General features: G+C 42.7%; 1 protein-coding gene across 1 annotated transcript in view; it reads right to left on the reverse strand.

Moving 5' to 3' along the window:
• ALK (ALK receptor tyrosine kinase) overlaps nucleotides 1–26436 on the reverse strand; it is a 673529-nt gene extending 647093 nt beyond the window's left edge. The window contains exon 1 of the mRNA XM_032391651.1: nucleotides 24771–26436. Coding sequence (XP_032247542.1) covers nucleotides 24771–25464 — 694 coding nt within the window. The 5' untranslated portion in view covers nucleotides 25465–26436. The remainder of the gene's footprint in view (nucleotides 1–24770) is intronic.
• Between the last annotated feature and the right edge of the window lie 216 nt (nucleotides 26437–26652).

Genomic DNA, 26652 nt, shown 5'->3' on the forward strand with positions numbered 1-26652 from the left:
ATAAGCCGTGCCAGGGGTTCTGATGTACGTTTGGGTTTGAGACAAATGAACTGTGTGCTTCCCTCTGGATATCCTCTCGATTTAGGCATGGTCACGTGCGGCAGCCCAAGCAAATGGAACACGGGAATTCCACCAGGGGCCTTTATAAAAGGTTTCCTTCTTCTTATGAAGGAGCAAAAAACAAACATTTGCCCCTTGCAGCTGTGTGTGAAGGAGGCAGAGTGGAAAGACAGGAAGGGCCTGGGTCCTTAACTTTGTCCTGCGCCATGAATTATGAATTGACCAACCCTGGAGCCACACCAACTCCACACCTCTTATTGTTATATAAGACTGTTGAGCTACTTTCAGTTGGGTCTTTATTACTTGTAGCCAAAAGCACTTGAACTGATCTCAATGAAAAGAAACATGCTCACGGTACAAAGAGCGTCTCTGAGGCCCTTGCAGCATGGTGTATGGACTATGATGGCCATGAGCCATGTGCTATGGGGACTGTCTCACGGCCCCTTCCTGACCTGTCATCCTCACTAGTAGCAACGCTTCTCCAGAAGGCTGTGGTTAACACATACTGACTGACTGGAGAATGCTCTGGGGGCACTGGCCCTCTCCATTGTCCCAGTTTGCCCAGCTTAGCATGTCTCGGAAAGCACCTCTAGAACTACCCTGAGGGTAGGCTGACATCCATTCATCCATGGATTAGACTGCAGAGCAGGAGAAAAAGGTGAGGCGATTAGCGAGTCTGCATGGAGGACCACTTGAAGGATGTCAGTGGGAACAGGCTGCCAAATAGAAAGCCTGGACCCACGAGGGCCATGGACCGAGCAGTGGCCGCGTCCTGTAGCAGGACCGGTGGCCAGGGCCACACATCAAGCTGTCCTTGTCTTTCATCCCCAGGAACTTGTTAGCCTCTAAGCGAAGTTGCTGCCTGCCCCTCCCTTCTTCCCCACTCCTTTCTCCTTGGCCCATTGTTCTTAAATATGTAAAACAGTAGCACAATTTTTTTCCTTAATTCTAAGGAAATTCCAATTTAGTCACTTCAAAGTAATTTTTTCTAGCACCAGCGTGGTGCCTTGTACAGAGTAGGTACTTCTCTCAAAGTCTGTCCACAGTCAAAATGAAAATCAGCAGTTATAATGCAGCCACGCTGCATATCCACCTGCCTTTAGCCAGGCTCCACAGAAGGTCAATAGTAAGGGCACAGGATGCCCTGAAAGACGAAAGACTGGGTGCTGGACTGCCTCCTCACACTGCCTCATCCCTTTAACCTGCACACCCCAAGAGAAAGGTATGAGAAGAGAAGGGGGCTTCCCACAATGATAGGCGGCGAAAAAGCAGAAGAGCAGGCAGGAAGGAAAAAGGGACAAGGGACATGAATGACAGCTCAGGAGGACATGGAGATGAGCATTACTGGATTCCCTTCCTCCTCCACAGGCTTCTGGAAAATTATAGTCAAGTGTCTTTCTTAAAAATAATTTTTCTCCTTCTACGAGGGATTGGAAGGAAGCACAGCTTGGAACAAAGAGGGAACCTTCAGGCTTAGAAACCTAATCCCAGTTCGGGGAACCAAATCCCAGTTCAGCCGCTTACTCATCTTATGATCTGGCAACGTCACATAACCCCCAGGAGTCTCATTTGTGAAAGAGATTAAAATACCCATCTTTTGTGGCTGTAAAGGTTAATGAGAGAATGTTTGTAAAGTGCCTAGCATATAATAAATGGTCAATAAATGTGAGCACCTGCATCTTATTTCTCCAACTGTCCCCTCCCCATCACTACCTCATCTAAAGTCAAGTCTGATACCCTGTGCCAGGTAATAATGCTTGAGAACGTCTACGTAAATTGCTGGGGAAATTTTCCCTTTGAAGGGGAGGAAGAAGAGGATTAGACTAAAGAAAATTCGACTTCTGAGAGCCGCACCTGCCGTTTGTGCTAAGTTCAAACCACTAATGAAAGCTCGGTGTCAGCAAAGGAGTCCCAGCTTCAAGCCCATCCACCAGCTCTGAAAGCCCTACTTCACTGATCACATTATCTGCCACGCAGCTCGTCTCTTGGTGAGAATCAGTGCTTTACTTAAGAAAAGCTGTAAATCAAACAACGGAGCTGTCCAGGGAACTGAGAATTTAGCTCTTTAAACATTTCCTCCTATAAATATAAATGGTCGCTTTCCTCTAGAGAAACCTTCTACCCCTCTGATCTCCGAAGGACTGGAGAGGGTGCCAAGAGGATCACTATACCTTCTGGTGAACCTTCCCGATCACCTTAATCTCTTCACTGACAATCTTCTGATCTGACAGAAAGAGACGTTATCGTGCCCCTCAGTTTATAAAGTATTTGGGGGGGGGGGGTGAATTGGAGGGAAGAACAGAACACCAAAATCACCAGGGAGGCGGATGGGAGGGGGAAAGAGAGAATTGCTTTTAATACAGTTGCATAATCCATAATTCAGCAAGCTTTTCATTTCTCTTATCTTCTGAAAAACATGAAATTAAGTTCTAAGCAAAGTGCATAATTTATGAGAAGTCTCTGTGCTGATGATTCCCAAATCTCCATGCCTGGCCCTGAGTTCTTATAGGAGTTCTAGTCCCACATTTCCAATTGCCTACAGGATGTTGCTGCCTAGAGCCAGCTATTATCTCAGCTTCCCATGTGCAAGTGGAACTCAACTCTCCCTCCCCAAAGCTTTCCTTCCCCAATTCTTCGTTTCTATCAAAGATACTCTAATCTTGCTGGCAGAAAGTTCCAGAATAACTTGGATTCATCCCTCTTCTGCCTCTGACAACAGGATCTGTGAAGTTTCTCTGCAGTCATCCTTCTCTCTGCCATCCTACTTTCCAAACCATCCCCCGCACTGCACCCCAGATGACCAACTCCAGTCCCCACATTCTAATCTGAACTGCACACCTCTACCAGTTTCATCGTCCTAAAATTCATATGAGACCTGTTGACAGTTGCCTGGTTCTTCCTACGAGAAGATTAAATACTCTTGCATATTCTCCAAGGCCCTCCTGTCATGTCCGGATCCCATCCTGCCCATCCAACTGTACCTTCCAACACAAAATCTCTTCTCCAGAGAAGTCCCAGCAGAGCATGACGTTCACATCAGGTACTCCAGGAAGACTAGTTGATTTAATCAGACTGAGTTTGGCACCCCTCACTCCATGCTCCATGCTCCCTGTCTGGAATGCTCTCCTCTCATCTTGATTATCCAAACCCTACTCATCCTCCAGGACGCATGAAGGCTCAGTTTCGTCAGGAAGTCCATACTCATCACCCCTACTCAGTGTTCTTTGCCTCAGTACACTTAGACTTTAAGCCCACACCCTCTTGTATTATTTCTAATAGCTGGTGTAATGCTTATAGTGCTTTCAATTTTACAGAGCACTATTCTACCTATATAATCTTATTTGATCCTCTCAACAATTCTTGAGGTTGGAATCATCCCCTGCATGTCAGCAGGACTCAAGACCGTTTAAATGAAGATCATGAAGCCAACTGATGCTGGGGTCAAGTCCTGAATCCCCAACTTTTGACTCCAAATCCATATTTCTTGTCTTAAAAGTTCTTTAAAGTCAGGAATCACATTTTGTAATTATTGTGGTTTATAATTTTACAAAGTTCTGAACACAAAACAGGTCTCTATGATTATTTGTTGGATGGAGAATTGAAGTTAAGGAAAGAGTCAATGAGCCATTAAGAAGTGAGCAAGTGAACTTGTAAGGCACGTTGTGTTCACTGCGGCAGGTGGTTATTAAAGATGGAAAGAGCTTGTCCTGCAGCCATTTTCATATATCATATTTTTATTCCTCGTTCCTTATTCCTTTCTTCGTTGATTCAACAAGTATTTACTGAGTACCCCCTATGTCCCTCACACTGAGATAGATGAGTCAAGTACTCCCATATCACAATATCCCACCCCTAACCTAAACTCTACCCAAATAAGGAAGAGGAAGTATAGTTTTCATGTATGTGGGTAAGTAGGTAGATAAGAATTTATCAGTCTATCTATCTATCTATCTATCTATCTATCTATCTATCTATCTATCACCTCTGTCCACACAATTGGTCCCTGACTAGCTGTAATAATTAGAACAGAAAACCAGAACAGAGCATCTTAGGTGAGTTCACTATATATCCAGAAAAGAACCAATATAACTTGGCTTTTCCTTTTGGGTAGAAATGAAAATAAATTTCTTTAATCTTATCATAGTCTCTAAGGCATATCGGTTAGAAGTAAACAGCTCTTGTCATCATCCGCTAGTTACCAAATGTGTAAGAATCAGAGAAGGTTATCATTTCTTATTACTGCTGTGTGAAATTCTAACTGACCCTGCATCTGTTCATAGAAATAGCATCTTCCCAGTAAAGCTTCAGCACCAGGCCTGGAAATAGGTTATAATCACACAATTTTAATATGAAAGGGAGAGTAGAGATTAGAACTCATTTATTTCATATGACAGAAACTAAGACTCAGAAAGCTTAGGTGACTGGCCCAGGTTCAAACAGGAGAACTCAGCACATCCTAAGATGAAAACCTAATCCCACAATTCCTAGTCCAGAAGTCTCTTCCCTCCTTCCATGCCTCAACTGACATTATAGTTTTTCAAACTTCATAGTTAATTATTGAAATAAGGACTTTTCCTGCTATGACAGTAAAAGATCTTATAATGAGTATCTTAAGGGTTTAGAAATCTTTACGACTTAATTAAAATTCTTTGACATTAAAAAATAAATAAATAAAAGATTTGCTATTTCCATGTGGAATTCTTAGGCAATGCACAATGGGATGGCACTGACTTTCTGATGATTTTAGCTCTGAGCAAATAGGCTGCTTTTGTCCATAATACGTAAAGGTTTTTTGGGGGCCTTTCATTTGTTTAATTGTATTTTCTACAAGATAAACTCTAATTTTGAGTATAGATTTCAGCAAAGATGACATGGAAAGGAAGCCACAAAAAAAAAAAAATCAGGGGGGGCACCTGGGTGGCTCAGTCGTTAAGCGTCTGCCTTCAGCTCAGGTCATGATCCCAGGGTCCTGGGATCGAGCCCCGCATCGGGCTCCCCGCTCTGCAGGAAGCCTGCTTCTCCCTCTCTCGCTCCCCCTGCTTGTGTTCCCTCTCTCGCTGTGTCTCTCTCTGTCAAGTAAATAAATAAAATCTTTAAAAAAAAAAAATCAGGGGAAGCCCCTTTATTAATAAAACAACAATAATAAAATTGAAGATAATGGATAATATTTTCAGTGCTTTAACCATATGCCAGGTGCTATACTAAACTTTTTTTAATTATCCCATTTACTCCTCCTAAGAACCCTATAAAGCAAGTGCTATAATAACCTCTACCTTATAGATGAGCAGGAAAATTAAGTTATTGTCTTAGTACCTTAAGATTTTGTAACTATAGTAAAGTTCTGGAGCTGGGCACCAAACCGAGAGCAAAATCCACAGTCTATTTTCTTAACACAATGCAATGTTGTCTCTTTTCAGAAGTAAATGGGTTAACTAATGTTCACAGTTCTTTATAAAAAAAAAAAAAAAAAAAAAAAACCTTTCAGGAGCCTCCACTCTGTAAAGGACACTGCTGCTTCTGATGATAATTGAGTATGAGACTGAGTACAGAATTACACTCCAGGCTGGAGGATTATACTTCTATCAGGATTTACACAGCTGGAGCAAGATAATTCTCCCTCCTTCTGTTTTAACAATAAAATGTCTTCAGTAAAATAGGTAAGTGATACAGGTAAACCTGCATATATAAAATATCTTGTATTTCATCAAAGGAGAGGACATGTGGATTGTGGGTCTTTCTCTGGGATGCCACCACACCATATGAAAAACCCAAACACAATTGTGTGTTGCAAAATACTTCCTTGATGTTATCAAATGTTCTCATTACCTATTAGGGATCATTTGCCACTTCATTCTATTCTGATTTTTCACATTTTCTGTTGTCTGAAATGTAAACATCACTGCTTATACTGGTTCCTTAAAAGCACTTAGGACTCTCACCAGTCAGAATCTTCACATAAATTACACTTAAATTTGAACTACATTTCTTCCCTAAATATTTAAGCACATAAATAATCTCTAACCATCCTGGCTGTCATTTTAAACTATTTGGCATTTATTGTTTTGAAAAGAAAAAAGGTCAGATATACTAAATCTGCATTTGTACTTTTTGACATTTTTCTCCAACTAGATTCTTCCAATTATATTGAGACTGATACTAAGAGGAAGCATGGAAGGAAGGAAGGAAGGAAGGAAGGAAGGAAGGGAGGGACGGAGGGAGGGAGGGAGGGATGGAGGAAGGAAGGAAGGAAAGGGGAGGGAGAGAAAAAGAAAAGGGGAGAGTAGAGGAGAGGAAAAAAGAAGAGAAAGGAGAAAAGAAAGGAAGAAAGAAGAGAAGGAGTGAAGGAGCAGGGAGCAGAGGAGAGGGGAGAGGGGAGGGAGGGGAGGTGTGGGTAACAAGAGGGGCTGGAGCATGAAAGGAAAGGCAGGATTTGTGGAATGGAAGGGATTGCATGGCGTGGTGATCTATTTAGCATGACCTCAGGTCACACTTCATGGAATGGTTAGAGACCATCTGGCCCTACTTCTGGGCTCTCCATCCTTGTCCTTTGCCTCTGCCTGGCCCTCTGCACATCTGTCTTCTTATCTCAGAAGAGGGAGAGGTGTTCTTTCTCTCTAGTCCCTCCTGCCTGTGGTTCTGCCCATTCCTACCTCGAAGCTGCAATAACACAAGGTTTCTCTGTGAAGATCCTCACTGGGCTCCAAGATCAGACCACAGTGGTGGAAACCTGGCCTCGTTTGAAGTCCACCCCTTAAAAGGAGAGGAGTCCGGAGGAAAGAAGGAAGGATGGCGAGGCCTCTGAAAATCAGAGTTTATGAGAAAGGGTGCCAAGGGGGCGGCGGGGGGGAGTAGAGATGCCCCGTTCCTTCACAGCACTCCTCACTGTTTCTTATTGTAGATTTATGTGTTCATTTGCACATTTAATACGCCTGCCTCGCCAATCTGTAAACCCCGTGAGGGCAAAGCGCTGGTGTGTTTTGTTCAATGCTGTCTGCGCAGCACCTAGCCCAGTGATTGACACACGGAAACTCCTCAATAACCACCTGTTGAATTAACAATTAAAAAAAAAAAGAAAGAGAGAGAAAGCAAGAAAGAGGAGGAAAAAGAGAAAGAAGAGGAGACAAAGGAAATTATCCAGGGTATGTGGGATAGCTGACCTCATATATCTGAAGGGCCCTCATGTTGGAGAACAGACAATACATGGAGGCAGAATGACAACCACAAGCAGGAGCAGGAAGACCTAGAGATAACAGGTGCACACTTAAACAGACTGGGACTCGAATACTAGATCCTTCTCTTACTAGCTATGTGACCACAGCCGGTTACTTAACCTCTCTGAGCCTCAACGTATCTGGAAATGGGAGTAATACTAAAATCAACCTTGCCATGTTAGAGTAAATAGAGTAATCTATGTAAAACTGTTCAGTCGTAGTTGTTACTAGTATTAAGTTACAGAGTAGAATGTAGCCACTATCCAATATTTTCCCAACAGTTCTGTCCAGCAAGCACTGGGCAGCCTCATAAAATAGTGATTCCCTGCCTCCCAGAACGACTTAAAAGGATAAGGCAGCAAAAACTCTATTTTAAGAAGCAGCCACAGCCTGGATGGAATGCATCCAAATCTGGGAGAAGAGTCCACACTGCCTAGAGTGAGTGCTCTTGCTACGCAATTACCCCTTCCCTTGCTGTTCCTTAAACCTCCTTTCTCTGCAGCGGTTTCCCTCCTGATTTTATTAAGAACGTTCATCCTTCACACATCTTTTCCCCGTTCTGTTAAACCTTCTAACATCATTGACTTTTCATTCTCTTGGTCTTCTCTTCTTCCTTTCACAAACCGAACAACTACATAAGTACATTTTGCTGTGATTTCTTCAGCACCCCTGATAAACTTCCTTCTACCTCTACCTGCTCTCCAGAAGGCTCTGGGACAAACACAAGGCCTTTCCACTCCATCTGTGGAACATCCATCTCCCTTAGCTTCCATGACACCGCAATCCAGTGGCCTCTCTTCCTTCTTATAAGTTCTTTCTAGTAATGTCATTGACTCCATTCCATTGTCAAATTATGAACTTTCCTAAATCCAAGGTGTGACTTTCTTCCTCTTTCTTCTTCCCCAGGAAAATGCATCTGTTCACAGGAAGTAAACCACCAGGTCCATATAAACAGTTCCCATCCATATCTTCCACCTGGACCTCTTACCTGTCCCTGCTTCTGTTTCCTACCTTCACATGCATTCCAGATAACCTGATCTTCAGATGGAGACCCACGAAACAGTCATCTGTCAGGTACTCCCCCCCGCCAAACCAGATGTTCTTCCCAACTATCTTCTTTTCAGTAACACCACCAGTCTGCGAGGCCCCCAGGTCAAACCCTTGGACCTTTGACTCCTTTCTTCTTGTTCCCCTTATATCTGGGCATCTTTTGGCCCATCTCCGAGTCCCTCACTCCTGAGCCAGTACAACAGCCTCTCAAGGCTCCAATGCAACTGTCTGTGTAGTCCAGGACCGAGACCCACAACCAAACAACATTTCTTGAAGAATCTGCAGTCAACATGCATTCCCCTACTCAAAAACTAAATACTTTTTGATTTCTTCAGCATCAAATGTAAATTCCTGATTCAATAAGCCAGACCTCCCTCTAACTCAGATTACCTGACTCAGCACCCAGCCTCTCAACCCCCAGGATTCCTTAGGCTTCTCTGCTCTGGCTAGTCCTACTTTGTTACACACACACACACACACACACACACACACACATACACACACACACACAGTGTCTGTCTGTCTCTCTCTGTTCCTCCTCTGGCTGTTATTTTATGCTATCGCCCTAATTTATAAGGTCTTTTGCCCTTTTCTTTTCTCTAATTCTATACTCCCCCCAAGACCCAGTTTCTCAAATCACCTCCTTCTGGAAGTTTTTTCTAACTCATTTCTGCCAAAAGAAAAACCATCATTCTCAGCAGATATCCTTTGACCTGACCCCCTGCCAAAAGGCAATAAACTTATTCTTTCTAAAATTCCAGAGCTATAATTTCCTGTCTTAGAGGAACTTCACACCTCCTACCATGCACTGAGCAAGGAGAATTCATCAGCCTTTCAGGGAATGGTTTTTGAGATCTGGAGGAACAGAACAAAACTATCTCTAATCGCCCCAGCTGGAGCTGACATCTCCAAGCTTCCCCTGAACCACTATAACCATCTGCATCCTTTCTTCAGTATCAAGTGCTGCCATTGCCTGGAGTTACTTATTAGCACGCCTTGTTTGCCTTTTCTCTCCCAGCTAGTTTGTGAACTCCTGGGAGAAAGAGACTGTACTCAATTCAACTTGGTAAGCACTCAATGTAAAACAAACAAACAAGAAATAGGTGAACCAATAAATAAGCATTTCTTCAGGCAAAAGTCCAAATTTATAGATACTCCTACAGAGGATTCCCTTGTTTAATTTCTGCTTGGTGAGCACCTCTCACACAAATCTAGACGGTGTATCTGGAGATAAGCCAACATGGCCGTGATCTCAAAGTTCATTTTATAGGCTCTCAGCCATGATAAAGTAATAAACAGCTGTAAAACTGGACAAAATATATGAAAAAACTGTTTTCATGGGATCATCAGTAGCACAGGAGAGAAGGAAAATAAAAGTGGTAGGCCCTAGCACTGTCCTGATTTTCTGCCTGGAAGCATTTAGCACACCCTGACATGGGAAAGAGGGAATGAAAGAAAAATACTGTTGACGGAAACTCTGATTCCAAAAAGGAATGAGGGACTTCCAGTGCAGCATGATGGAGTAAGCCCACTAAATTCTATTTATCCTCCTACTTACAACGAAGAACTCTGGACAAAATACAAAAAACAACTATTAAGGGACTCTGAAAAATAAATAAAACCAGGAATATTGAGGAAGAGAGTCAAAATCTGGGAAAGCAATCCATATGGAGGTAACTTTTCTGTTTTTACCTCTTTTCTCTTGCATCTGTGAACCAAATATGGGCACCCAGCTAAGCTGGGGTGATGGTACAGGTAAAATGGCCACAGAAATCTCTTCTTTCTGGCCAGGAGAAGGAGCCTTGTGATCCAGAGAGTATGGAGGGAAATCTCTATTTCTTTGTTTTTTCTTCCTTTTTACTCCTGCTCATCTCATGATAGTGAGCTCTCAGCAGAGTCAGTGTGGCTAGCAATGTCAGTAGCCACAACTCTACTAGAGAACCTACTAGAAACCACATCTTTCAGGACAGGGGCTTGGGAAAAGGGGGCACTTCAGGCCAGAGTATGGACAGAATCCCTGATTTGTTTCTTTTATCTCTCTATTTTGCCCGAGGACAGCCCCCATTGCACACACTATGCAGAAGCAGTACAGATAGGTAAAACTGAGCTTAAGGAGGATTCCAGAGGGGAGAGACAGAAATATGCTAATTCTGTGAAGAAACTGGCCTAGGGCCCAGCTCATCTCTGAGCACACATGTATGGACAGACTCAAAGCAGCATAATAAAGTCTTTAAGAAAAAAACTGAGATTTAAAATACACCCAGGTGGGCACCTGGGTGGCTCAGTCGTTAAGCGTCTGCCTTCGGCTCAGGTCATGATCCCAGAGTCCTGGGATCAAGCCCCGCATCGGGCTCCCTGCTCAGCAGGGAGCCTGCTTCTTCCTCTCCCACTCCCCCTGCTTGTGTTCCCTCTCTCACTGTCTCTCTGTCAAATTAATAAATAAAATCTTAAAAAAAAAAAAATACACCCAGGTCTCAGACCAAACAACATGATGCTCCATCATGGATATGATGTAAAATTACTCAATATACAATAGCAAAACAAAATAAAACAGATGACCAATTGGGTTTTTTTATTTAAATTTTGTTAGTTACCATACAGTGCAATATTGGTTTCAGTAGTAGAATTCAGTGATTCATCACTTACATACAACACCCAGTGCTCATCACAAGTGCCCTCCTTAATACCCATCTAGCCCATCCCACGCCCACCTCTCTCCAACAACCCTCAGTTTGTTCTCTATAGTTAAGAGCCACTTATGGCTTGTTTACTTCTCGCCTTTTTTTCTTTTCCCCCTTCCCATATGTTCATCGGTTCTGTTTCTTAAATTCCACATGTGAGTGAGATCATATGGTATTTGTCTTTCTCTGACTGACTTATCTCACTTAGCATAATACACTCTAGCTCCATTCATATCATTGCAAATGGCAAGACTTCATTCTTTTTGATGGCTGAATAACTATGGAGAAAGCCCAAATGTCCACTGACTGATGAATGCATAAAGAAAATGTGGTCCAGACATGCAATGAAATATTATTCAGCCATAATTATTATTTGGCCAATTTGTAAAGGTAAAGATAATCAACAAATGCCAATAACAAGACAATCCAGATGTTGAAGTGATCGAAGACTTTAAAGAAGCTATCTGTTATAACTGTGTTCCCAGAGGGAAAAGTAAACATTCTGGAAAATTGATGAAAAGGTAGTTCTAAGTAGGGAAATAGAAATTATTTTTAAAAACGGAAAATTTGGGGCACCTGGGTGGCTCAGTCAGTTAAGCATTAGCCGTCGGCTCAGGTCATGATCCCAGTGTCCTGGGATCGAGCCCCACATTGGGCTCACTGCTCAGCAGGGAGTCTGCTTCTCCCTCTGCCCCTCCCCCCTCCTCATGCTCTCTCTCTCTCAAATAAAATCTTTAAAAAATAAAAATAAAAAAATAGAAAATTTTAACTGAAAAATACAACATCTAATATTAAAAATTATAGCAAAGTGGTGGAGGGTGGGAAGGATGGGGTGGCTGGGTGATAGACACTGGGGAGGGTATGTGCTATGATGAGCGCTGTGAATTGTGCACGACTGTTGAATCACAGATCTGTACCTCTGAAACAAATAATACATTATATGTTAAAAAAAAAAAGAAGAAGAAGATAGCTGGAGGGGAAGAATGAAGGGGGGGAAATCGGAAGGGGAGATCAACCATGAGAGACGATGGACTCTGACAAACAAACTGAGGGTTCTAGAGGGGATGGGGATGGGAGGATGGGTTAGCCTGGTGATGGGTATTAAAGAGGGCACGTTCTGCACGGAGCACTGGGTGTTATACGCAAATAATGAATCATGGAACACTACATCAAAAACTAATGATGTGGGGCGCCTGGGTGGCTCAGTTGGTTAAGCGACTGCCTTCAGCTCAGGTCATGATCCTGGAGTCCTGGGATCGAGTCCCGCATCGGGCTCCTTGCTCAGCAGGGAGTCTGCTTCTCTCTCTGACCCTCCCCCCTCTCATGCTCTCTCTCTATCTCATTCTCTCTCAAATAAATAAATAAAATCTTTAAAAAAAAAACTAATGATGTAATGTATGGTGATTAACATAATAAAAATAAATTAAAAATAAAATAAAAATTATAGCAAAATGAAAACAGAAGAAGAGTCAGTAAACTCAAAGATAGATCTCAGAACCTGTCCAATCTGCAGAACAGAGAGAAAAAAGTTGAAAAAAGAAATTAGAAGAGTTTTGAGAGAATGTGAGACAGTAGCAAAAGATCTAAAAGTTGTGCAACTGGAGTCCCAGAGGAGGGGAGAAAGGTATTAGTGCAAAAAAAATGAGGAAATAATGGCTGAAAACTAACCAGATTTCATAAAAGATGTAAACTTATAGATTCAAGAATCTCAACAGACGGCAAACCATGCACAGATTCATCATAATCAAATAGTCAAATTATCAAACTTCTGAAAACTAAAGACAAAGGAAAAATCTTGAAAACAGCTACATATAGGGAAGAACAATTTAATGGCAGAATGCTCATCAGAAACTATGAAGGACAGAGGAACAGAGTTCTTAAAGTGTAAAAAGAAAAGACTTGTCAACCCACAATTCAGAAATAAAGGTGAAATAAGGACATTCTCAGATAAAGGAAAACTAAGCTAATTTGTTACCAGCAGAAATGCTCTAAAAGAAATGAAAAAGGGAGTTCTTTAGGAAAATGATTAAATAGGGAAACTGGAACTTCAGAAAACAAGGAAGAGTAAGAAAAATGTTATGTATCTGGGTAAATATAAAGGACTAGTTTTCTCCTCTTAAATTATGTAAAATATGTATAACTGCCAAAAGCTATGTATGTGTGTGTGTGTGTGTGTGTGTGTATATATATATATACATACACACTCGCAGAGTTTTTAATTATGTAGATATAGCACATAGAACAACTATAACAAAGGTGGAGGGTAAAGGGACCTATATGATTATAAGGGTCTATATTTTACTTGAAGTACTAAAATGTTAACTTGAAGTAGACTGCTAGAGTTTACATATAAATATATATGATATGTAGGTGTGTATATATATATATACATTTATATAACTATAACATACATATATATACAAATATAACATATATGTGTAATGTCTAGAGCAACCACTAAAATAATAATACAAAGATAAAGCCAAAAAACCAATAGATAAATTAAAACTGAAATACTAAAAAATATTCAAATAACCTAAAAGATGTCAAGAAAGGAAAAACAGAAGAACCAAAAACAGGGAAACAAACAAACAAAAACAAAATGATACATCTAAATCCAACCATATCAAATATGACATTAAGTACAAGTGGCCTAAAAGATCAAATGAAAGACAAAGACTATAAGATTAAATTTTTAAAAATCACACAATATCCAACAATATGTTTTCTATAAGGAACTCACTGTAAATATAAAGATATAAATTAAAAGTAAGAGGATGGAACAGATACCACATAAGCAATAATCAAAAGAAACCTAAGAGGCTATATTAATATCAATCAAAATAAATTTCAAAATATGAATACCACCAGGGATAAAAAGACATATTACACAATAATAAAGGAGTCAAATCATCAAGAAATGAGTCAATCCTAAATGTGTAGGCACCTAATAAAGAACTTCTCAAACTCAAAACTCAAAAAACAAATAATCCAGTCAAAAAATGGGGAGAAGACATGAGCAGACACTTCTCCAAAGAAGACATACAAATGGCTAACAGACACATGAAAGCCATCAGGGAAATACAAATCAAAACCACAATGAGATACCACCTTACACCAGTTAGAATGGCAAAAATTAACACATGAAAGCCATCAGGGAAATACAAATCAAAACCACAATGAGATACCACCTTACACCAGTTAGAAAGGCAAAAATTAACAAGGCAGGAAACAACAAGTGTTGGCGAGGATGTGGAGAAAGGGGAACCCTCTTACACTGTTGGTAGGAATGCAAGCCGGTACAGCTACTCTGGAAAACAGTATGGAGGTTCCTCAAGGTGTTAAAAACAGAGCTACCCTACGACCCAGCAATTGCACCCCTAGGTATTTACCCCAAAGATACAGATGTAGTGAAAAGAAGGGGCACATGAACCCCAATGTTCATTGCAGTAGCCAAACTGTGGAAGGAGCTGAGATGCCCTTCAACAGATGAATGGATAAAGAAGATGTGGTTCATATATACAATGGAATATTACTCAGCCATCAGAAAGGATGAATACCCACCATTTGCATTGACATGGATGGAACTGGAGGGGATTATACTAAGTGAAATAAGTCAAGCAGTGAAAGACAATTATCATATGGTTTCACTCATGTGAAACATAAGGAACAGCACGGAGGACCACAAGGGGAGGGAAAACTGAAGGGGAAGAAATCAGACAGGGAGACAAACCATGAAAGACTCTGGACTCCAGGAAACAAACCGAGGGTCACAGAAGGGAGGGCGGTGGGGGGATGGGATAACCGAGTGATAGGTATTAAGGAGTGCACATGTGATGGTGAGCACTGGGTGTTATACTCAACTAATGAATCACTGAACACTACATCAAAAACTAATGATGTATTATATGTTGGCTAATTGAACATAATAAAAATACATGAAATAAAAAATGATAGAATTAAAAGAAGTAGATAAAACAAAACTTGGAGACTTTAGGAATCCTCTATTGGTAATGCAAATAGCAAACAGAAAAAAATAAGTAAGGGTACAAAAGATCTGAACAACTCTATTAGCCAAATTGATCTAACTGACATCGACTGAATACCCCACCAAATAATAACAGAAAATGTTCTTTTGAAGTGTGGAACATGGAACATTCAGCAAGATACACCATATTCTGAGGCATAAAACAAACCTGAACAAATTTTAAATAACTAAAATCAAACCAAGTATGTTCTCAGACTATATCAGAATTAAACTAGAAATCAGTAAGAGAAAGATATCTGGGAAATCCCCAAATATTCAGAAATAAAAAACACGTATAAAACCATGAGTGAAAAGAACACCAAATGGAAAATTTTTAAGTATTTTAATTGAATAGAAAGTAAATTTCATTACAACATATTAAAATTTATATGATGTTGCTAAACCGAGTTATTAGAGAGAATTTTTCCATTACATACTTATAATAGAAAAAGGATAAAGGTCTCAAATCAATGATCTAAGTTTTCACCCTAAGAAACTAGAAACGGGAAGAACAATTTAAACCTAAGGCAAATGAAGAAAAGATAATAAAATAAGAGCAGAAATCAATGAAAATGAAATATATAATGATAACAGAAGAAATCAGTATCGCAAAAAAAAAATTTTTTTTTTAAAGTCAATAAAATTGGAAAGCTTCTAGCCAGAATGACCACAAAGAAAAGAGAGAGATGATGTAAATTACCAATATCATGTATGAAAGAGGGGACATCACTACTGACATTACAGACATAAAAAATTAGAGGGGGATATTATGAATAATTTAACTTGCATTAATTCAGCAATATAGATGAAATGAACCAATTTTCTGACAGATACAAACTACTAAAGTTCATTCAAAAAGAAATAGATAATCTGAATAATCCTATAATCATTATTATTAAATAAATATAATTAGTAATTTAAAACTTTCCAACAATGACTATATCAGGCCAAGAAGTCCTCACTGGCAAATTCTATTAAACAAAAATTCAAGAAAGAAAAAATTACAATTCTCTTCCAGGAAAAATAGAAGAGGAAGCATTTCACAACTCATTTTATGAACCCAGCATTACCCACACCCTAAAGCCTGTCAGAGACAAGAAAACTACAGACCAATAATCTTCCTGAACACAGATGCAGAAATTGTCAACGAGGTATTAGTGAGCTGATCCAGCAATACATAAAAAGATAATACATCATGACCATGTGGGGTTTATTCTGAGAATATGAAGCTAATTCAACATTTGAAAATCAAACACTGTGATTCATAATATTTACCCCTAAAAAAGATCATATTATCTCAATGGATGCTCACTCTCAGGGAAGCCAGACACCAGGTTACAAGGATGCTCCAGCAGCCCTATAGACAGGAATACCTGGAGAAGCAATGGGACCTCTCACCACTAGCCGGCATCAGTTTGCTAGCCTTGTGAGCAAGGTACCATGCAAGTAGATCCTGCAGCTCCAGTCAGGATTTAAGATGGCTGCATCCTTGGCTGACATCTGACTGCTATTTCACAGGAGACTCCAAGCAAAAAAACACCTAGTCAAGCTATTCCCAAATTCCTAACTCATAGGAACTATAAAAGATAAATTGTTATTACTATTTTGAACCACTAATTTTTTAGCTAATTTCCTATGCAATATTAGATAACCAACACAAAACGAAGTATACATTAAAACCACAACAACATACCACCACAAGCTGACAATATCAAGTATTCTCAAGGATTCTCATACATTACTGGTGGGAGTATAAAGTGGTATAACTGCTTGTAAAAACAGTTTGTCAATTCCTTATAAAGTTAAACATACACTTCCCATATAATTCAGCAATTCCAAAATCAATTTAAGACAACTGACAACATATGTCCACACAATGGCTTAAACAGGAACTTCCTGGGATGCTAGAAATGTTCTGAATCTTTATCTGGGTGGTGATTATATGGAAGCTGCATATGTGAATTATAATCAAGCTATACATGAGATAAATACATTCAATGTACTTCATTGTATTTGTCATCACTCAATTAAAAAAATAATATTCTGATGTTAAAATGCAAGTTCTTATGTCCCACAACCAGAGATTCATTTCCAGAAAAGTCTGGAATTGAGCAAAATTACTTCAATGAAAGGACCTCATTTTGAGAAACCGTGGAAAGTGGCCACATAAATGCCCTTTTCAGGGCTACTGAGCTCTTAAATGAAGCCCAACACCTGCCTCAAAATCTGGGAGCTGCTCCCTAATGCCAAGGGTTGGTTGAAATTATGAATTGATAAAGTAGAATCTCAGCACTTTTTATGATCTTGTACACATTCATCCTTCTATAGCCTTATATATTTATTTCTGAATAATCCAGACTAGAATCTTCCAAGTAGGTTATTTTATATAATGCTCACAAAGACTCCATGAGGTACTCAAGACAAGTTCTGTATTTTCTCCTTTAGGAAAAAGCCCCAGAGGCTCAACAAGTTTAAGGAAGTTGCACAAGATGTCAAAGCTAATAAAAGGCCAGTATCATAATAGAATCTAAGTCTTCTAGCTCTTAATCTAGTGTTCCCTCCACCACAGAACACTTACTTTAATTACCTGGGCTGAAAATGTGGAAAGGATCTATAAAGGAGACCTGCCCATGCCCACCCTCATGAACCATATTCCGATGAAAACCGAATAAAAGATAAATAAGAGGAAAAACAGAGTCAATGGTTTAAAGTTTCCTTTTGATTTCCTCTAGCTAGTTGCCTGATTTCCTCTAAGCTTGCTTGGATTTTCTTTGTTTTTATTTTCAGATCTTCCCTTTAGCCTTTTCCTTACTCCAGGGAATTCTCACTGCCTACCTCTCCATGCACCTATTGTTATGTAATTACAAAAATAATGTCCAAGACACAGAGACTCTTAATTAACCAAGTGGTTGGATGCATCTGCCCCAACAGAGCTCTCCTCCTGCCCAGTTCTGGGACTTCCCACATTCTGGAATGCCTATGTTCACCAAGTGAATCTGAGAGAATTTTCCTGGGAAAGGACCCAAGCTCATAACAGCCCAGCTGGAAAGTTCATCACAAAATTTACTGAATTAAAAAAAAAAAAAAAAGTTGTTTTGAGAAATCTGGCTCAGCAAGAAGGGTACTAAGATACCTCCCACCCCCTCCCTACCTCCCTACCAGGCCAACACTCTTTTAAACTGCTCCTTCCTCACACCTTGGCCCATATGAATATCCCAGGTCATCACTAGGTTAAGAAACACTGGCCACATCCTAGACTGGAGGACAACACAATGGCTCTAAGAAAGAAGACACCCCTAGGGCTCTTTGATAAGTTTATTCGCAGCTCTTGTCACATAACCTCTGGACCTATAACCATCTTCACAAAAATACCCTATTCTCCTTCTACTCCCAAGCAGAAATAATGTCCATGTGCATCTTTTGAAAGCAACGGCTCAGCCATGGCTCATAAAAAATACTACCTATAAAATGCTATGTGGATGCTTAACAGCCTCTTTTAGGTTGAGCCACATTCCTGAGGACTCAAGTCCCTGGGCTATGTGTCTCCACAGAATCTCAAAGGTCTAATTGCTCTTACTGGGCTCATGTCCATCAACCAGTTGGCACCTTCCATCTTTCTCCTGCCTTCCACTTGACAATGAATGGGGAAGCCAGAAATGTAAGGAAAGGGCACAGCTCCAGCTAATAATAACAAATTACCAGAGGTCAGTGGCCCAGCACCTCTCTAGGCACTGAGGGGCTTGAACTACACACATTGCTCTCAGTTAAGAAAGATCCACCATCTGAGAACTACTGTTCTCTAATGCCTCTATGTTGTTCTTCTTTGTTATTAGACTTCCTATTTTCATAAAGTTAAGGCTTGCTTTCTTTGTGTAGAAGAAAAAATAACTGGATTGTGAATATAGTGCTTGAATCTTTGAACCAAATCCAAGGTCAAAAGACCTTGGAAGATACTACTTAATAGAAATGAAGTAAATACCACACCTCAATTCTTCTCATCCACGTTTCTGAGTAAGACAATAAAAACTATCATCCTGGTCACTCTCCCCATTTCCACTGGATCCCACTTCTTATCTCAGGAATTAGAAGTTAGTTGCATGGGAGCCCACAGTATTACAACTGCTGCTGCTAAGGTCACCACATGTGGCCACACATAGGGACTGCACAACTCCAGATGGCACCATTTAAATAAACTAAAATGTATATGCAATTCTTGGAGTTATAGAGTACACAACTTGCTCAACCAGACACTGGGGTGTTGCCGCTGCTAGGAAAAACCATATGGTTCATATTGATGGTGCACTTTATTATGTCAGGCATTGGGTTACGGATTTACACATATCTTCTAATTTAATTTCCATGACAACATCTTGAGATAGGAATTATTACTATCACTATTTTGGTAATGATGAAACTGGGGCTCAAAGATTTTAAGAAAATAAAATATATATATATATATTTTTTAAGATTTTATTTGAGAGAGAGGGAGAGAGCACAAGCAGGGAGAGAGGCAGAAGGAGGAGAAGCAGCCTCCCCACTGAGCAGGGAGCCCGACGCGGGGCTCGATCCCAGGCCCCTGGGATCATGACCTGAGCCAAAGGCATACGCCCAACCGACTGAGCCACCCAGGCGCCCCAAGAAAATAAAATATTTTAAAGAATTTTCCAAGTCATGGCTATCAAACACCAAATATTCGTTGCGTGGCCTTCTGACAAGGATGATGTAAAGCTTTTCATCTATTTACATGTCTTTGTTATTTATAATCTGCATCTTGAGATGATTCCTTTAGTGAAAAGAGCCCTGATTTGAAGGCAAAAAGATCTGTAGTCTTAGGACCTAGCACAGCATCTAGCATCTCATAACCTCTCAATACATAAGTGAAGGTTTCTAGGCCTACCAATTTTTACCTTGAAAAAAGTCTTATCAAATAGCTGGATTCCAGTTATTCCATTTATAAAAGAAAAATACTTGCCTTGCCTACTGTAAGATTGGAAAAAATAATAAATCTGAAAGTTCTTTATTAATTACAAAGTCCCATACAACCGTAAGAGGACATTAGTAATGGTTATAGAGAAAGGCAAAATGTCCTTTATGAACCAGGCTGGGCAAATTCCCACAAAGTGAGGTTATCAGGCAGTAATCCTAAGAGTGGCAGGGGCTACCACTTCTGCTGACACAACTCTCCCTCTCTTCCTCTCCCACCTGCGGGTCAGTCGCCCTTGTCCTTCAGAAGACACACTTCCTTATAAAAGCATTCAGTGTTATTAATGGTAACACCTTCCTCCCACACCATGCACACAAACCCCTCATGGGATTTCCTTCTTTTTCTTTTGTAAATTTGTGAAAAGATCAAATGGATTTAGATGAGTTTCATCACTCTAATAGCCATATATATATATATATTCTCAGTATGTCAAAGGGTTTTCAAGTAGCCAGTAGCAGTCTACCAAATCTAGAACTGATCTCATCTTCTCAAGACCAGGTATCTCCTGCCCTGCCCAATGGCTTGATGACACACATACTAGAGATGCATCTCAGATGCATCTCTATGGGTATGGCCTCCTCCCCAATGGATAGACAGACAGCACCCCAAAGAAATACTCTGTGTCAGTCTGGGGGCAGAGATAAATAAACCCAGTAATTTCAAAATATTTTTTCCACTAACAATCTTCTCTGCAAGTACATCCCATCCAATTTCAAAGATACATATGCAATTCTTGTCTTTTCCTACTGGAAACATCAACATCCAAAGTCTCTTGAGAGTTGAATCCTGAAAGATCCTGATCCCTGCTGCTGTTCCCCATCCCAGCTCTCCTGCCTGTTGTGGCTTCTCAACGTTTCCAAATATAAAACTGATTAATTATGAATGCTGTGGCTTATCTGACCCACATCTCACCTTACTCTTTGCTCCTTTGGAATTCCATTCCATAGTCAGAGGAATATCAATTTCAGAAAATAAGGTTTCCCTGATATCCACCCTGAAGTTTCCTTCTGCAAGTCTCATCTTGTTACTTCTATGGGCCACACTATATAACTCCTCTCCTTCACAGCCTCTCCCTCTTCAGAGATTTGTAGATTGTTACCATGGTTTTCCCTTCATTGCCACTTCACTCAGCCATATATATTTAATTCTTTTCATCTTTCACCATAAATCAGTCCCTTCAACTCTTAAATCAGCTCTCTGCTCTTCTCTGGACTAGTTCCAACTCTCCCAATTCACCTCCAATAACTGATATCCCTTCTGGGAACTCTAATTTCCTTTCTATCTTCCTTGGCTCTCTTTGCCCTCTCCAGAAATAAAATCGGGAGAGACTGAAAGATGTGTGAGGTCAAGGGTCAGGTGTATTGTATTGCATACCTCTACTGTAAGTTTCTCAGGCCTCTCCAAAGTACATGTAAAATCCCCAGTCATATATCCCCTTTCCTGGAGTGAGAGGGGGCTGCTTATAGAGAAACAGGCCCTCCTATCCCACAAGTCAATATCCTCTAGGCCTTTGCCTGGGGGATGGCAGAAGCAAGATGTCAAAACATCCACAAAACAGGTTACAAAGTGGGGCTGTGAGCAATGTGGCAGACATCTTTTCTGAGGTTTGGACTATCCCAGAATGATGCACCAAAATTCATACAGTCTCAGCAATGGCCTTTCTACCCTTCTACCCCTTCTACTCTCCATGAATGAGTACTTTGAAATACTGATCCCATTTATGAATTCAAAGCAACCCAGGAAGAAAAAACATTGCATGTCATGCATTATGAGGCCTCTCAGACATCCTTTCATCCTCTCAGATATCCCAAACCACAAGCAATACAAAGTTACTGCTTTATCCTGACTGGGTGCGTTTCCATTTCGATCACATCCCTACTCACGGTCCTGTTCAGATTCAGGAAGCTATCTTCAGTCTGAGACAAATGGGTGGCTGTAGGCCACTCACCACAAGGGGAACAGGCAGAACACACTTCCTCTCCTGTCCCCTCCTCACAATTAGCCCCATTAGCATGCCTGTGCCCCTCTAGGCCAGACCACTGGTAATTTGGGCAGAAGCAGGGAGAAATAAGCTGAGTTGTGCCTATTTTCTTTTGTATACTTGAAGACCCTAGGTCACAGAGGAGTTAAATGTCTTTTCTACAACACGAGTCTATATAAGAAGAATAAACCCATTTCCTCAAATGCAATAAATAGTAAAATCAATCCAAGTGTGAGAAGCTAACCTTGAATTTTCATACAGGAAAGTGAATGGAACCACATGATATATGTTGCCCCAAACATGAAACATGAGATAGCAGGGTGTGTCCACTCCCTCCATGGGAAGGTCTGCAGTGGGAACCGTATCTGAATGAGGCTGGGGAGGCAGTGGTAAGGCAAGAGGCTTGTCCTGCATGGCCAGCCACCTAACTGAAAACAGCATATGCCTCAGAGCAAGAGAGCCCAGCCTGTTCCAAGTGTGATCACCACAAGGCCCGAAGTGCTTTTCAATAAACTGTCTGTCTCTCTGGAGGTCATGGAGAGCTCATCCAGTTACACTTAGTGTCTTATTTGATCCCATCAATAATCATTTGATCCCAATGCTGCTGAAAAACGCTTGGCCAAAATTTCTAGCCTTTTAATGACAGAATCCTGGCTCTTTCTGAAAACAGCATTGCTAGATGTGTCAAATGATGCATAAGGCCTTGGTCCAACTGCCAAATGGACTACGATGCTAAGGGAGGACTTGGGACGCTCACAGTGCTTCCCTACTGTCAGCAGCAGAACAGCTCTTGAAGCACACTCCTCTCTACATGAAACTCCCCTGCTCAGCAGCTTCAACTCCTACCTAAGGCTTGACTAGAGTATATTCTTCAAAAGCACTAAGCATGTGACTCTTCAGAGACACCCACTGACAACTTCACGCAAACTGCCTGTTTATAGTAGGCAAGTTCGGGGCTACGGAAAGGACCCCTTTTATCTGTCACCCACATCTCACAGTAGCTGATATAGACTGCTGGGCCTATAGTCACAAGAGGTGACAGGAAAGCTCCAGAGATGCTCATGGACATGAAAGGAGAAGAAAATCCACATTCCCAGAGAAGTCATTTTTATATCCATTACAAATACATTAGGCACTAGAAGAGAATGTTGCAGGTATAAACCACAGAAGCCAGGCTGACATTAAAGCACAGCTGTTCTTCACAAAAGTATCTGTGGTGAGACAACAGTATTGGTCTCCTATCTCAGTACACAGAAGGCACCATCAAACTCATCAGACCCTGCCTCTTACTATAAATTCTGCCTCTTAACAAAATTCCAGCACTGAACACAAAGGGGTCATTTTAGGTGCCAATGCCACCAATGCTAATGCTGAAATATGAATCCAGACTCTTTTTTCCTTGGGGACCACATACCAGTATGTTTTGTGTGTGCGTGCACAATGACTGAAGAACCTCAGCTTCTAAATATCCCCGCTGCAGGAGAGTACTGGGTGTGTGTGGGAGTATATGTGTGTGCTGGGACAAGCATGGCAGATACTTGTAGTTCTACAGTGGGCTCTTTTCAGTGCTCTCCATCCAATTAATACTAGACATTAGTAACCAGTGGAGCATAAAAATTTCATTTATTTCTGATGATGAGAATGACACAAAAGATGCTGGGTTTGCTCAATGGAATTAGTGTAGGCTTTTAAAAGGCATGATTTCTTTTCTGTGCTTTCTCATTCATTTACATGGTATATTTTATTCACTGAGCCTTTCTCCAGTGGTCTTAGGAGAGAAACATCCATTCAAAACCACCTGGTTTTCCAGTCAAAGAATACTATGGGAAGAGTTAGAAGTAAGTGCTTGCACATACACCCCCAACTCAGTGAATAGGAGAAGAAAATGAGAGAGTAAATGAAACAGAAACCTCATTTCAGGAGTCTCCAGCAGAGAGATCTGCAGTGAAACAGGCCTGCCAGAGACTGTTACCCAGAGCTGCTGCTGCGGACATTCAAGCTAAGAATTAGAAGGGGGGGGGGGTGGCAGGAGAAGAAAGGGAATTCAACTACTGTCTCTCCTGGCTTCACTGTGACTACCTCAAAGGGAGACAATCTTAGCAACTTTGTTCCCTCTCTTCACATCTCCCTCCTGTCCCATGTTCCTTAGTTCCTCTGGGGCTCTCCCAACAACATCTGAGAGGAAAAACAAGAGGCTGAGAGTGGATAGCACACTGGGGTTGGAGAAAGAGGGCAGAATGAATCAATGAAGAGGCAATCCCTAGGTAAGCCAACATTTGAAAGGGACAGCTAGGTAGGATTCAACAAGATGAAGAAGAGGTCTACATTCTCTGCGAAAGTGTACCACATTGCCCATATCTGTGATGGCCAGGAAGAGGAACAAGGGGAAGGGAAGATGGACAACAGTCTTGAGAGCTAGAGCTAAGCTTGGAATACAAAAGTAATAAGGGCATTTCAACCATCCCAGAGGCCCCCATTAGAAGTGCATCCAATTTTGGCTGAAACCCCATGTAAGTCGATAAAGGCATTCTGCCAAGAACAGAAAACTTTTCTCCCAACTTGGTTGTTGGAGAGAAAGGAAAACCCTCAGGGAGTGACTGTGTTCAAGAAAAAAATAAGAAAATATGGTCTAATGGGAGGGAGGAGGTTTGCGGAAGGAGGAAAAGAGCTAAGAACGAGAGGCTGGGGTTTTGGAAACAGGAATTAGTTGATAGTGGCTGCAAATTGATGTGTCTAAAAATACAAATCCCGACATGTTCAGGCGGGAGCTGCTCACCGGTCCCCAAGATCTGGAAGAGAAGGCGGGGCTGGGAGGCACGGATCGCTGCGGACAGCCTTCCCTCTCTGCCCACTTCGGAAGCCTTCTTCTCAGGCATCAGGCGGATCCTCAGCCGCCCTTCGCCGTGGCGAATCCACCAGCTGAACAGCTCGCTGAGGTTGAACTGGAGCAGTCCCGCAGTCGCCTCCTCTGGGGGCCCGACGCAGCCCTCAAGGATCGCCTCCTCTCCCAGCTCCAGCACCAGCTGCTTGGCGCGCCGGAGCTTGCGAACGGAGCCGCCCTTCAGCACCCTGGTCAGCGTCCGTGCCTGGGCAGGAGCTGGCGAGCTGAAGCCTTCTGTCCAGGAGACCCCGGGCGGTGGCCCCACCAGCCGAAGTAGTGGGGCACAGTCTAGAGCCAGCGAGCCGCGCGCCTCCGTCTGGCCAGCCCTCGGCTCCGACGAGGACGAAGGCGGCAGCAGCAGGTCCCGGGCATAGACGCGGAAGAGCGAGGGCACCACAAAGTCCACCGCCAGGCTCTTCCTCTGCAGACGTGAGTAGCTGAGCGGTTCCCGAGGCTGCAGAGCCGGCCCCACGGCGGCTGAGCCCACGAGCTGGCCGGTCCCGGTCCCGGTTTCTGTCCCGGTCCCTGAGCCCGAGGCTGCCACTGAAAGCAGCAGCAGCAGCAGCCCTAGGAGCCCTAAGGATCCCATCCCGTCAGAGAAGCGCTGTTTATACTAGTCTTCCCACTCTCTGGGATCCAGCCTCGCCCTTCACTTCCCCTCAAATGAGAAGGGTCTCCAAATAGTCCTTAGTCCTGAAAGGCTCCTTCCACCTGATCTGTGCGGGATTATGCGTGCACTCGATTCTCTCGCTTTCCTCCAACTGCAAGGAGGCAAGCAGGAGTCTCAATAAAATGGGGCTAGAAGCTCAGGGGCGTGTCAAGAGACCCTGAGCGCCTCGGGCTCAGCAGCTGGGACCCTGTGCCTCTGGCGCGCCGCGACGAGCGCCGCGCCTTCGTCTGTAGCTTGCTGCGCTCCGGAACAAGAGAAACTACTACGGTTGAAGGGAGGCGGCAATGGGGTCCGTCCTCTCCTGCCCCCCGCGGCTTGAGCTGTGGTCTGTCTGCTCTCCAGCAGCCTCCAATCCTCCGCAACTTTCCAGCTGGGAACAGATGGCGCTCCTTTCGGCTTCTGAGCTCCTCTCCTTTAGTGTAGGGGAAAACCGGGGGCAGGGGTTGCTTTCTCGCGCACCCTCCTGCAACCCTCCGCAGCGGGAAGTCTGCGGATTGCACTGCTCGCTGAACTTCTGGGCTTGAATCGAGCCCCCGCGCTGTGAAGCGGAGGCTCAGGCCGCCGCCGTGCCAAGTTTGCAGCGTCCTTGCTCTCCCGCGCCTCGTCTGCTCAGACTTCTCAGGCACCGAAGCGGCCCCGGCGGCAGCAGCCGAATGAAAGCATTCTGGGCAAGAGAGCCTGAAATCTTGCTGCCCCCTCCTCACCCACCGGCAGCCGCGCCCCCCACCCCCCCGGCTTCGGGTGGCTGAGCAGAGTGCGGCCGAAAGGCGCCTCTGTGCTGTGCGACCCTCCGGACAGCAGCGACGGGATGTGCCAGCTGCTACCTCCGCTGCCGCCCCCGGAGCCGCTGGATCGCATCTGCCTGGGCGCCCGCCACTTGCAGCTGGCGGAATCGCGAGCTCCCGCCGGGAGGGGGCGGGGCCGCGGCGGGGGCGGAGCTCGACCGCCAACTCCGAGCCGCGGCCAGGCTCACGCAGGCCCGCCCCGCCCTGCTCGCACCCGCCAACCAATGGCGCGGCGAGACAGGATCCTATGCAAATCTGCAGAGGCCTCGGCATTCATTGAGAAAAGCACAGGGCCCGCCCCGCCCTCCCTCCATCCCTCTCC

The sequence above is a fragment of the Phoca vitulina genome, unplaced genomic scaffold (genome assembly GCF_004348235.1).
Source record: "Phoca vitulina isolate PV1807 unplaced genomic scaffold, GSC_HSeal_1.0 scaffold63, whole genome shotgun sequence".
In the NCBI taxonomy this organism is placed as follows: domain Eukaryota; kingdom Metazoa; phylum Chordata; class Mammalia; order Carnivora; family Phocidae; genus Phoca; species Phoca vitulina.